Here is a 14,077-nt window from a genome sequence, read left to right as displayed (position 1 = left end):
CAGGTGTCTATCTTTCTCTCCTCCTCTCTGTCTTCCCCTCCTCTCTCCATTTCTCTCTGTCCTATCCAACAACGACAACAACAATAATAACTACAACAATAAAACAACAAGGGCAACAAAAGGGAATAAATAAATAAAATAAATAATAAAAAAAAGAAATGGACTACTTATACCATTTTATAGTTTTCAGAGTACTTTGGATGGGAAATCTATTCTCATAGTTATTCACTATTTCTCTTGGATTCAAGCATATTTTTCATGTCTAAAGATTTAAGAAGTTGCATGTTTGCTTTTCCATCTGGTTGTGCTATATAAATGTCCCCCAAAAGCCAGCAGAGGAGATAGGGCATTACTAGGGAGAAATTATGCTACCTGTAAAAACATCAAGAGTACATTCTTCAAGTGGGGCATGTATACACACACACACACACACACACACACACACACCCCTTTTAGAATCAGGAACTAACTTAGCCCTTATATATGTAATGGATCCTAGGGCTTACATCAGATGAAAACAAAACCTGATTTAAGTTGACAAAATAGTGAATTGTACCTATAGGTAGACACAAACTAACACTGAGTTAAAAAGGCCTATAAATAGTACCACCTAGTCCAGTAATTTTATTTATATGCGTGTAGTTATTACTAGTAGTTACAAGATTATAAAATTAAATGTATAGTTCCACACCACACCCACCACCAAAGTTCTGTATCCCCACCCTGCCATCTCCCATTGATACCACCATAGTTCTCACATGTCTTAGTTTGTTTCTGTTTTGTTTGGATATTTATTTTCTTTCTTTATTATTTATTTATTTGGAAAATTTGTAGTCAGATCTCTAGATTCCACATATAAGTGAAACCATCTGGTCTTTCATCTCCTTAGTCAGTAACTCTCAAACATGCCTCCCTGGTCCCCTCTTCAGGGGCCAGAGAATAGCAACAAAGTCTCTTCCTTTTGATAAACTGCTCTGACTTTATACAGATGTAAAGAAATAATGCTCCTGTTTCTTAGTAAAAGTTTTAAAACTACAAACATGTAAAAGAGCTAAGCAGGAGCAGTCTAGCTAAACTGGGAGAGGAATCCTGAAGCTTTAGTATCAACTTTCTGAAGGCTCATAAACACAGAAGGAAACCACTATACTGTTCCCTCCTTAATGCTGCACACCAGAAAATTACGCTATTACAAACAATATTACTTCAGTATTTTTTTTTAAATAATAAACCATTTCTATCACTTCACAAAGGAGGAAAGTAAACTATATGTTAAAACATCTAGGGCCTGGAGGATAGCTCAAACTGTTAGATCACCAGCCTACATACTTGAGACACCAGAAGCTGCAGGCTCCATTCCTGGCACAATCTATTTTTTATTTTTTAAATGATTGTCTTTTTTTTTTTTCCCTTCAGGGTTATTGCTGGGCTCGGTGCCTGCACCATGAATCCGCCGCTCCTGGAGGCCACTTTCCGCCCCCCCCTTTTGTTGCCCTTGATGTCGCAGCCTCGCTGTGGTTACCACCATCGCCATTGCCGATGTTGTTCGTTGCTGGACAGGACAGAGAGAAATGGAGAGAGGAGGGTAATGAAACAGAAGGGGTTTTTAGAAGCATACCAACAGGAGGGGAAGACAGAGAGGGGAAGACAGAGAAAGACGCCTGCAGACCTGCTTCACCGCCTGTGAAGCGATTCCCCTGCAGGTGGGGAGCCGGGGGCTCGAACAGGGATTCCTACGCTGGTCCTTGTGCTTTGCGCCACATGCGCTTAACCCACTGCGCCACCACCCGACCCCCTATGATTGTCTTTTTAATATTTTATTTTTATGTTATTATTTTGGATAAAAGCAGAAATTTAGAGAGGTGAGGGAGACACCTGCAGCACTGCTTTACCACTTGTGGAAGCTTCCCCCTGGCAGGTGGGGACCTTATACATGGTAGTGGGTGCACTCAACTAGGTGTGTTACCTTACCCCTGCACCACCCCAGCACCATCTTTATGCCAGAGGTGAGTGATGCTTTGGTCCCCTTTCTCCCTCCTCTTCCTCTTTCACAAAAAGAAATACATAAATAAGTCTGTAAGAAGAAAAGAGAAAGCTCTGTTCTGGTCAAGGGCTGGGAAGACAGCGTAACCGTTTTATAAATAACTTTCATGCCTGAAGACTCTGTATTCACTGGTTCAATCCCCAACATAAGCCAGTTTGGATGGAGCTAGGTCTTACCAGGTTTAAACCTTGAGATCCTGCCATCCACTTACTTTCATTCCTCTTTCAACACAGACCCACATATACACATGCATGTACACACATGCACAGACACCTCTCATGACTGCAAAGGTGTATTACCTTCCTTGTACCTGGAATACTAAATTGCATCCATAAGAATCCAGATGGCAGGGTGTGTGGGCTCCCAGGGAGCCAACCCACAATGTGCTTTCTCGTCCATTTCTTCCAGGAAATCCAAAGTCTGACCATTTCACATCCTGTTTTGAAAAGAAAGTTATAGTTCAAGAACCATTTAGCTCTGCTATATGAAAGCACCACACATACACATTTCAACATGTGTTTTTGGCACTTGTCATGGTTGCTTATAAGAGAAAGTTAAAGGTTTTCACAGCAGTCCAAGAAATGTTTAAGCCAATAACATATCTGAATTATCTCATTAAAAGCAGTTATTCAACACTGTATAGAACATGGCAGGCACAGTTCTAAAAGCATGTGATGTCAATAAACAAAACAGACAAAAATTATCTGCCCAACTGAAGCCTGTACTTTAGAGTCTGGAGGTAGACAATATACAATAGAAGTAACTGTGTAGGTATCTAAGGGGGTAAGGCAATGGAACAGGGCTACAATGCAAGTAGAAATATTTAAAACATCTCTGAAGATTATCTCAGAATGCCATTATTTCCTATAAGTAGTATAGATATTTTAGGGCATAATATACTACATTTTGCATTTTGATGGCCACAAAAAAGCTTAATTGAAACTACAGATGTGGGACCTTTGTCCACAACTAGAGCTTTTAGTGAGGCTGTTACAATATATCTTTTGAAATACTTACTTCTGTTATACTCCCAAGAGTCATGGACATGCAAGTATAGTGAACATTAAAGGGAAACAGCACAGTTCTCTGGAGCTGGCTCTCTTCAGGCCTGGCTCTAAGGCAAGATCATACCAAGTGACTTGTACACATGATCTGCTCCAGCAGTACGCAGGCCTGGCTCCCTGCTATCCCTGCAGAGACCTGAGGATGGCGGCAAAGTCTCTTCTTTGATCTATTTTACTTAGGTTTGAAGAAGGGTGTTCTTGCTTTGAAATAAAAAACAGAGGCCCATTTTGCATGTCCTCAAACCCATCATAACCTCCTTCCCCTCTCCCATTAGTGCCCTTGGATCAGCTGAAATAGACTAACAATTGTCCTGTAAAATATTTCCCCAGTGAAAATGAGAAATAAATACAAATATAGTGGGGGTAGATAAATACACAGCAGAAAGTATAATGACTGAAAAATACAATAAGGTAAAAACCTTTCCTAAAATGCTCAAGTAAAATCTAGATATAGATACATACATACACACATTGTGTGTGTGTAGCTGGGATATCACCCATGAACAATTCTACCACTCCAGATATATTTTTCATTCAGATAAAAAGAGAGAGGGAAAGACATCGTGGTCACAGCACCTTCCCTGTGGTGCCAGGAGATGTGCATAACTAGGCATGCATCCCACAAGATCTGTTAAGTGATTTTTTTTTATTTCATTTTTTTGGATATATGAAGGCAGAAACTAAAAAGAAAGAGGAAAAGAAAAAGAATGATAGACATCTACAGCATCACTTCACCACCATCAAGGACTTAAAACCAGGTCCTGGTAGATTGTAACACTTGCACTCTATCTACCAGGTGTGCCACCACCTTGCCCTTGAAACCCATATGTTAAATGCACTTAAACCTATACTTTTTCATCTCAAGCCTTGTGACCCCAACAGGAGTTTGGGACAATTAGTATACGAATAATGTCAGCTTGAGGCAGAGCAGACTGACAAGGGGATGTATTTAAGGACAGACATGCAGCATGGCTCTCTTGATTAGATTACCTTTACCATGGACTCTCCATTTGCCTTGACTCCAGACTGATCCTTTTCATGTGGTGATCTTGGGTAACTTGGTTTACGGACTTTGGACTTTTGCATATTTTCTCCCCTCACATTCTCAGTGATTTTACTGACTAAATCTCTCTTTTGCTTAACTTTAAATGGAGCCGCTTATTTTGTAGTATTTAGATATTTGCCTTTTACCCCCCTATGACCCAAATAAAGCCTCTAATTGTTTAAACCTGTTCTCAGCACCCCACAGCGAATCCTTTAGTGCAGCAGCCTAAAGCCCCATTTAAGTTAAAAGTTACAAAGCCTGAATCAGAAAAAGCTGCAGCTCAATATATAAGCTATGCTTAAGTGTATGCTCTATAATTTTAATGTAATAAAAGATGAAAAAAGTTAGAAAAATCACAAACATAGCTTGACATACATCAAAATCCACTGAAGTAAACACATATATGTTATCAGCAAAGTCATGACATATTAATTTATTTATTGCTACCAGGGTTATTGCTGGGGCTCTGTGCCTGCACTACAAAGTCATGGCTCCTGGCAGCCACTTTTCCTTTTATTTATTTTTTTTCTTTCCATTTTTATTTGACAAGGCAGAGAGAAACTGAGAGGGGAGGGAAGTTAGAGAGGGGGAGAGAAAGATAGACTCCTACAGACCTTCTTCATAGCTCATGAAGCATTCCCCCTACAGGTAGAGAGCAGGGGGCTTGAACCCAGATCCCTGTGCATAGTGGTATGTGCGCTTAACCACCCTGCCCCCATTACGACATTTTAAAATGTTTTTCTATGCAAAAAGGCATGACTTTTCCGACAACCCAATAACCCAACACACATACACACTTTTTTTTTTTTTTAAAGGAAAAGGCTATGTACTAATGAAGCAGGCTTCAAAAATGTCCCTCCTTGGAGGGCAGTGGTGTACCTGGTAAAGCACACACATTATAGAGCACAAAGACTTAGGTTCAAGCCCCTGATCCTCACCTGCAGGGGAGAATCACAGAAGGGATAAAGAAGTGCTAGAGGTGTGCCTCTTTTTCTCCCTTTCTATTTCCCTCTTTCCTCTCACCATCTCTTTGTCTCTATCCAAAATAAATATTTTTAAAATAGTTAATTTTTTTAAGTGTCCCTCCTGTGCCAGTAAGAGCATACTTAACAAAGCACTGTCTTACCTACTTAACTGTGCATGTCCCTTATTATAGAGGGTAAAGTTTACCCATGGAATCCTCCCCTTTAACTCTTCAACTCTCCCAGTTTCTATCTATACATGCTGCATGCAGAGATCCCAAAATAATGTACTTTCCTTTTAGAATATAAATGTCATTTCAATTTTTCATGTCTTTCCATGAGTGAGATATGATAAAAATGTCCACAACTCTTATATATTATGTATTTATTTATTGGATAGAGACAGCAAAAAAAAAAATGGGTGGAGATAGAGAGGGAGAGTCAGACACCTGCAGCTTCCCCCCCTGCAGGTGAGAACTGGGTCTTGAGCCCAGGTTCTTGCATGCTCTACTGGATGCCCCACAACCCAGTCTCCTGATTATATTTGTTTATTGTCTCATTCAACTGGCAGGACCAAAGTCAGGCCTGCTGTATGGCACAGCCCCAGCAGGCTAGGGCTAACTGCAAAGCGGAAAGTCCTGGATTAAACTGAAGCTATTTCTCCTTACATTGATAATTTGAAGACTTATTGGCTATTGAAAATACACAAATATTACCTGGGGACACTAGAAAGAGATCCCCAGGGGAAGTACATAGTGACAATTATGGGCAGTGAGTGTGACAAGACTGAAAATGGCTTAGGAGCTGAGGCTGCTATACCCATTGGGAGGCTTTTAGAGGAGGAGCTACTTATCAGCACTGCAGCTTCTCAGTTAGCTGGACTCAGGCCAGGGCCTTGTGGTGTGGGTGGCAGAATGTGGTCTCTATTTAGATGTGAAGAGGCCTTGTTGCTTGCCCTCACCCACAAACACCCTGCTTTCAAGTGCAGGCATCCATGATGAGTGTTGGGTCGTGTAGTTGAATAGCTAATGTTGGGATGTGTGGGTAGAGAGAGGTAAGTGAACTTTCGTTGGCTAGGGGCTGGTGAACTTTCATATGTGCAGGGGTTGGCCGGGGTTGGGGGAGCCCCCATGTCGTGTGCTTGCTTTGCAGCGGAGGATTTCTTTAAGTGGACAGCCTACTATGATCTAGTTAGGCCCATCCAAGAATGGGTTAAGAAGAAAAGCTATTAGATTTAGCTCTCAAGAAAAGTGTTTATTCATACAGAAGGTCAGAACAGGGAGATGGTCAAAACACAGTTGGTCATTTCAAGGGGAAATTTAGACTACTCCAGACCAAGGAAATTTTCAACGGTAGATTTAGACTACCCCAGATCCAGGAAATTTTCAAGGGAGATCAGGATGCCCCAGACCTAGGGAACTTTCTAAGGAAAACATACCTATAATAACAATAATGTTGTTTGAGGCTATTCTTGATGTTAATAAAAACAATTATACATGATGTCATCTGTATCTTTGATGTTAATGAAAATAATCTTACATAATGTCAAGTATATCCAGGCAAAAAGTGTTTAAATAAAAAACCTCTGCAGACAGAGGACAGAGATGCCTCTCTCCTGCACCTGAAACACCTGATGTGTCTCTCACTTCATTCATCTCGCCAACTCCCCTTTCCCTTATAGGACTCTTAATTACTTTCACTGGGGCCAGCTCCCAGCACTCAATGGTTTTATTCAGACAGGTAACATTCCCAGCTATGAGATGTCTATTTTCCAGTCATAATTCCACTTAAGAGGGGCCATGAGACGAAAGCTTAACTATGAAGAAGTTCTTGGTTGGAATTTATGGTAAAGTTCCTTAAAAGAAAGATGTCTGGGGAATTCTTTTGCCTTTCCTCTCTCCCTTCTGGAATGCAGTTCTGGAATACTATGGAACAGAAGATGCTCTTGAGGATGAAAGTCATATGCTAAGGGCAGGGCAAAAGACAGGAAGAACCAGGGCTCTTTGGTAGGAAATAACCTCCATTCCAACCTTGACCATGTGCATGTACATCTCCAAACTCCTGACATGAGGGCTCTGGTCTAGACGATGTCTATTCTGGGTTTTCTGTTATAAGCAGCTAAGCCTAACATAAACTTATTCTGGAGGTTAATGCATAAAATCCTATCTTTCACCCAGAAATCACATTATGTACACTATATAACCCAGTTCTGCAACTAGGACAGTCTTAAACCTTGTATTAGAGAAACATATCCCTGAAGAGATATTCCTACATTTCACTCATACATGGACTATAGATAATTAAGACATATAAATTTACAAGGGGCAGGGTGTGGGGAGAAGGAATGCAAACAAACTTTCTCAGACTTTGAGAAAACTATGTTGGTTTGGGGGATGGGGCACAGAACTTTGGTGGTGAGTGCAGTGTGAAACTATGGTCCTGAGATTTTATTTTGTAAACCAGAATCAAATCACTAATTGGCGTGAGAAAATTAGAAAGAAAAAAAAAAGAAAGAATTCTTACAGCACAATTTATGTTGTATGCTTTACATTGGTTTGGTCTAGCTCTCCCCCTGCCAGGAAAATTGGTTTAGTCCTCCTAGTTTCGCGGGCCCGCTTATCCCCGCCCCAAAGAACCCCGACAGAGTTCGAGACTTCTTGGTGCCGCCATGTGAGAAGGATGCAGGAGAGTTCTGTTTGGTATTAGTTTGGTTTAGTTTATGAATCGTTGTTCGTGAATAAAGAAATACAGCTTCTGGGCCCAGCCACGTGTCTCTGGTCGTCTCTATTACCCGCCCATGAAGCCAGCCCGGATAAAACAACATATGGCGCCTTATAGCACAATTTATACTTTAAAAAAATAATAGTGGTTTAATAATGATGAACAAGATTGTAAGATAAGAGGGATATAATCCCACACAGTTCCCACCACCAGAGTTCCAAGTCTCATCTCCTCCACTGGAAATTTCCTTATTCTTTACAACTCTGGGGGTAGGGACCAAAAGCATAATTTATACTTTTAGTGCATGCTATTTTACATGCTACTTCAGAGCTCCAAAGGAGTCAAGTTTTTCATGTTTTTCATTCAAGTTGGCATCTGAGAGCTAAAACAAATATTCAAATTTTACTAAGATACTGGTTGAGGTAAGCAGACTATTTTTATACCAAACCTAAGCAGCCCCTAAGCTTGTTCCAATTAACAAGCTAAATAATTGCTGAAGAATCAAATACTATTTAAAAAAATACTGTACAACTAAAATTTCCATTCATCTACAGTTTTAACCACAGAAGTGAAGAAAAGCTGGTAAGATGTTTATAATAGTCTACCATGTAAACCAATTACCAAAAGTAACTCACTCTTAAAGTTGTTAAGGATAGGGTATAACGTGGTAAAATATTTAAAGAGTATTTGCACATACATATCATTGCCTTTATCTCTGTTTTACAGATAAGAAACCAAAACTTCAGGGGTTGGTGGTAGCATAGTGGGTTATGTGCACCTGGCACAAACACAAGGACCCGATTAAGGACTATCCAACAACAACAACATTAATAATGACATAATAATAACCACAACAAGAGTAATAAGAGGGGAAAAAAAATAGCCTCCAACATTTTGGGAGTCAGGATGCACTTGGACTCAGCAGCTGGTGTGAGCTCCAACAAAGCAGCAGCTTGTGAACTGGGATTCTCTATATAGGGCAGGATACTAGGCCAACAGCAGGAGTGTGAATAAGGGGTCCAAAGGGTGACACTACTGTTGGGTTAGAAAATGGAAGCCAGGGGGAAACAAAAAGGAAATATTTTGATTATTTCTGAAGCTCACCCCTCCCTCAACACCAGAACCAGCCCCCAGGGCCTGGACAGCTGCTCCTAGCAGGCTTCCCACTGAGCTATTTTCTTTACCAAGATTCCAGGCTCGCCAGGGGTCTCATTCTAAGCCTTTTCCTTTTTGTTTTCCTTCTCTCTTTTTTAAGTGGCTGGAGCTCCATTTGAGTGTCAAAATACCTGACCAATCAGAGCCTCAACCCTGCGTGGGAAAGATTATCTGGAGGTTTTTTTTTTTTTTTTTTTTTTTGATACCTCCTACAATTGGCTATCTCTGCTTAGGCTGCCAGCAGCAAATCCGCATTGGTCCAAGTTGCAGACTGACAGTTACGGTTTTTTTTTTTTTTTTCCTATTCTATTTTATTATTGCTATTATTATATACATGTGTCCCTTTTCCCCCCTCCTTCTTCAGGTTTACCAAAATTAACTGTTGTTGTTTTTTCCATTTTAGGTGACTGGGTGTCCTATCCAGTGTGAGAGGAACTTGTTTTTTTCTACCTCTTCCCTCCACTCTCCTTCTTCCCTCCAACTAGCTAATTCAAAGAAAGAGAAAAAAAAAACAACTCTTTCTTTTCTTTTCTTTTTTTTTTTTTTTTTTCCTCCTCCAGGGTTATTGCTGGGCTTGGTGCCTGCACCATGAATCCACCGCTCCTGGAGGCCATTTTTTTTTTCCCCCTTTTGTTGCCCTTGTTGTAGCTTCGTTGTGGCTATTATTATTGCCCTTGTTGATGCAATTCGTTGTTGGATAGGACAGAGAGAAATGGAGAGAGGAGGGGAAGACAGAGAAGGGGAGAGAAAGATAGACACCTACAGACCTGCTTCACCGCCTGTGAAGGGACTCCCCTGCAGGTGGGGAGCCGGGGGCTCGAACCGGGATCCTTACGCCGGTCCCTGCGCTTTGCGCCACATGCGCTTAACCCACTGCGCCACCGCCCGACCCCCCCAACTCTTTCTTTTCATTGCTCTTTTTTTTTTTTCTTCTTCTCAGACCACAGTGGAGTAAAGCTAACATTTAACAACAAACAGAAAATTACAAAAAGTCACAGAATTTGTAAACTCAAAAACATACTGCTTACAAACCACTGGGTCAGAGAGACATTCAGGCAAGAAATTCAAATGTTCCTGAAAATAAATGAAAATGAAGACACAAGCTATCAAAATATTTGGGACACAGATAAAGCAGTACTGAGAGGGAAACTCATAGCCATACAATCACATATTAGAGAACAAGAAAAAACTCAAATAAATGACCTTACTGCACACCATAAGGACATAGAGGAAGAGGTACAAAGTAACCATAAAGCAATCAGAAGGACGGAAATCACTAAAATTAGAGCAGAAATAAACAACATAGAAAATACGAAAATCCGTGAAGCCAAATGTTGGATCTCTGAAAATTAAACAATACTGACAAACCCCTAGCTAGATTCACTAAAAAAAAAAAGGAAGAAAGAAAAGAAAGAAAGGAGAAGATTCAAATAGATAGAATCGTACACGATAGAGGAGATCACAAGTGATACCACAGATCCAGAATATCAGTGAAACTTCTATGAAGAACTATATGCCACCAAGCTAAAGAATCTGGAAGAAATGGAACAATTCCTAGAAACATATGCCCTTCCAAAACTGAACCAACAAGTACTACAAAACCTAAATGCACTAATCACAGACAAAGAAATCAAAACAGTTATGAAGAATCTTCCCAACAACAAAATCCCTGCACAGATGGCTTCACAAACAAATTCTACAAAACCTTTAGTAAATAGTTAATACCTATACTGCTAAAACTTTTCCACAATATTGAAGAAACATGAAGACTCACTTCCACCTTCTATAAAGCCAACATCACCTTGATACCAAAAGAAGACAGGGACACAACAAAAAAGGAAAACTACAGACCAATATCTCTGATGAACATAGATACCAAAATATTAAACAAGACCCTGGCCAACTGGATACAGCAGTATACCAAAGAGACTGTTTATCATGACCAAGTGAGATTCATCCCAGGAATGCAAGGCTGGTTCAACATATGTAAGTAAATCAATGTCATTTACCACATCAATAAAAGCAAAACCAAAAACTACATGATTATCTCAATAGATGCAGAGAAAGCCTTTGACAAAATCCAACACCCATCCATGCTCAAAACACTACAAAAAATAGGAATAGATTTGGAAATTCCTCAAGATAGTGGAGTCTATATATAGCAAACCTACAGCCAACATCAAACTCAATGGACAGAAGCTGAAACCTCTCCCCCTCAGATTGGGGACTAGACAGGGCTGTCCATTATCACCATTACTCCTCAACATAGTATTGGAAGTTCTTGCCATAGCAATCAGGCAAGAGAAAGAAATCAAAGGAATACAGATTGGAAGGGAAGAAGTCAAGCTCTCACTATTTGCAGATGACATGAGAGTATACATAGAAAAACCTAAAGAGTCCAGCAGAAAATGACTGGAAGTTATTAGGCAATATAGCAAGGTGTCAGGCTAAAAAAAATCAATGTACAAAAATCAGTGGCATTTCTTTACGCAAACACTAAATCTGAAAAGGACATCCAGAAATCACTCCCATTCACTATTGCAGCAAAATCAATAAAATACCTAGGTATAAAGCTGACCAAAGAAGTGAAAGACTTTTATACTTAAAGCTATGAGTCACTATTCAATGCAACAGAAAATGATACCAAGAAATGGAAAGACATCCCATGCTCAGGGATTGGAAGAATTAACATAATTAAAATGAAGCTTCTCCGCAGAGCCATATACAAATTTAATACAATACCCATCAAAGTTCCACCAAGCTTCTTTAAGAGAATAGAATGGACTGGCACAAAGCTCAAGGACTGGCATAAGGATCCCGGTTGAGCACCAGATACCGACCTGCAGGGGAGTCACTTCACAGGCAGGTTTGCAGGTGTCTATCTTTCTCTCCCCTGCTCTGTCTTCCCCTCCACTCTCCATTTCTCTCTGTCCTATCCAACAACGACATCAACAACAATAATAACTACAACAATAAAAAAGGACAACAAAAGGGAATAAATAAATTTTAAAAAAAGAGAGAATACAACAACAATTACAATCATTAATTTCTGGAACCAGAAAACACCTAGAATTCCCAAAACAATCTTGAGGAAAAGAAATAGAAATGGAGGCCTCACACTCCCAGATCTCAAACTATATTATAAGGCCATAATCATTAAAACAGCCTGGTACTGGAACAAAAATAGGCACACAGAACAGTGTAACAGAAGTGAAAGCCCAGAATAAACACCCACACCTATGGACATCTAATCTTTGATAAGTGGGCCCAAAGCATTAAATGGAAGGAGGTTCTCTTCAATAAATGGTGCTGGGAAACTGGGTTGAAACATGCAGAAGAATGAAACTGAACCACCTTATCTCACCAGAAACAAAAATCAACTCCAAATGGATCAAGGACCTGGATGTTAGACCAGAAAACATCAAATACTTAGAGGAAAACATTGGTGGAACACTTTTCCACCTAAACCTCAAGGATATCTTTGATGATACAAATCCAATTCCAAGGAAGACTAAAGCAGAAACAAACCAATGGGAATACATCACATTGAAAAGCTTCTGCACAAAGAAACTATCACACAAAGAGACTCCTCACAGAATGGGAGCAGATCCTCACATGCCATACATCAGACAGGAGAGTAATAACCAAAATATACAAAGAGCTCAGCAAACTTAGCAACAAAAAAGCAAATGACCCCATCCAAAAATGTGCAGAGGATATGAACAGAACATTCACTACAGAAGAGATCCAAAAGGCTAACAAACACATGAAAAACTGCTCCAGGTCGCTGATTGTCAGAGAAATGCAAATAAAGACAACACTGAGATACCACCTCACCCCTGTGAGAATGGCATACATCAAAAAGGACAGAAGCAACAAATGCTGGAGAGGCTGGGGGGGACAGAGGAACCCTTCTACACTACTGGTGGGAATGTAAATTGGTCCAGCCTTTGTGGAGAGCAGTCTGGAGAACTATCACAAGGCTAGACATGGACCTTCCATATGACTCAGTAATGTCTCCTAGGGATACACCCCAAGGACTCCATAATACTCAACAAAAAAGAAATGTGTACACCTATCATAGCAGCAGAATTCGTAACAGCTAAAACCTGGAAGGAACCCAGGTTCCCAACAACAGATGAGTGACTGAGAAAGCTGTGGTATATATACACAGTGGAATACGCAGCTATTGAGAATAATGAACCCACCTACTCTGACCCATCTTAGATAGAGCTAGAAGGAATTATGTTAAGTGAGCTAAGTCAGAAAGATAAAGATAAGTATGGGATGATTCCACTCATAAACCGAAGTTAAGAAAAACAGAAAGGGAAACTGAAAGCAAAATTTTACTGAATTTGGAGTACGGCACCAAAGGAAAAAACCTGGGTGGAGCATGAGGGTGCATGTTCAGCTTCATGGGATTGGGGTGGGGGGCAAGAGGAGGAAGGGGAGGAGGGATGGGATGGGACACAGTCTTTTGGTGGTTGGAATGGTGTTTATGCACAGTCCTATCAAGTTGTAGTCATATAAATCACTATTTACTTAATATACAAATAATGCCAAAGGACATAAATTATGGTGATGTGTATGATACAGCAAATCCTTAGAAAGGGATATTTCAAAGTTAATCCAATTGCCAAATAATGTAATTATTGCAATAACTATCTATTGTCTTCTTAAACCCTAAGACAGCAGGAACCTCCACTTCCTCTATAGAGCCTGTATTTCCCCCAGCCCTGGAACCTCTAGGGTGGGGATCAGTTTCCTACATGCTTCTGTCAATTTATACCAAATGATACTACATCTGCTGATCCCAACCTATTCAATGCAATGAGTACCACCTCAGCATGCTTCACTTCAAACTATGTCCAAAGATGTCAGGCATAGAATGTCAACCCTTCATTCTCATTACTGGGGTGAGCTCTTTCCTTTTATAGGATTCTTTACTTCCAATCCAGGAGGTTCACTTCCTAACAAAGCCTCAAAACCTAGATATAGACCAGGTCCTGTGAGATAGAGCATATGTTCATATGTATCCATAAATTAGGGAAAAATATATACCTGAAAGCAAAAATACACAATAGTCTGT

General features: G+C 40.2%; 1 protein-coding gene across 1 annotated transcript in view; it reads right to left on the bottom strand.

Moving 5' to 3' along the window:
- HSPBAP1 (HSPB1 associated protein 1) overlaps window positions 1-14,077 on the bottom strand; it is an 81,531-nt gene that overhangs the window by 20,624 nt on the left and 46,830 nt on the right. Inside the window, exon 4 of the mRNA XM_016192576.2 lies at window positions 2,341-2,477. Coding sequence (XP_016048062.1) covers window positions 2,341-2,477 — 137 coding nt within the window. The remainder of the gene's footprint in view (window positions 1-2,340; window positions 2,478-14,077) is intronic.

The sequence above is a fragment of the Erinaceus europaeus genome, chromosome 9 (assembly GCF_950295315.1).
Source record: "Erinaceus europaeus chromosome 9, mEriEur2.1, whole genome shotgun sequence".
Classification (NCBI taxonomy): Eukaryota; Metazoa; Chordata; class Mammalia; order Eulipotyphla; family Erinaceidae; genus Erinaceus; species Erinaceus europaeus.
The sequence above is the reverse complement of the archived record's forward strand: the minus strand, read 5'-3'. Positions and strand labels throughout refer to the sequence as shown.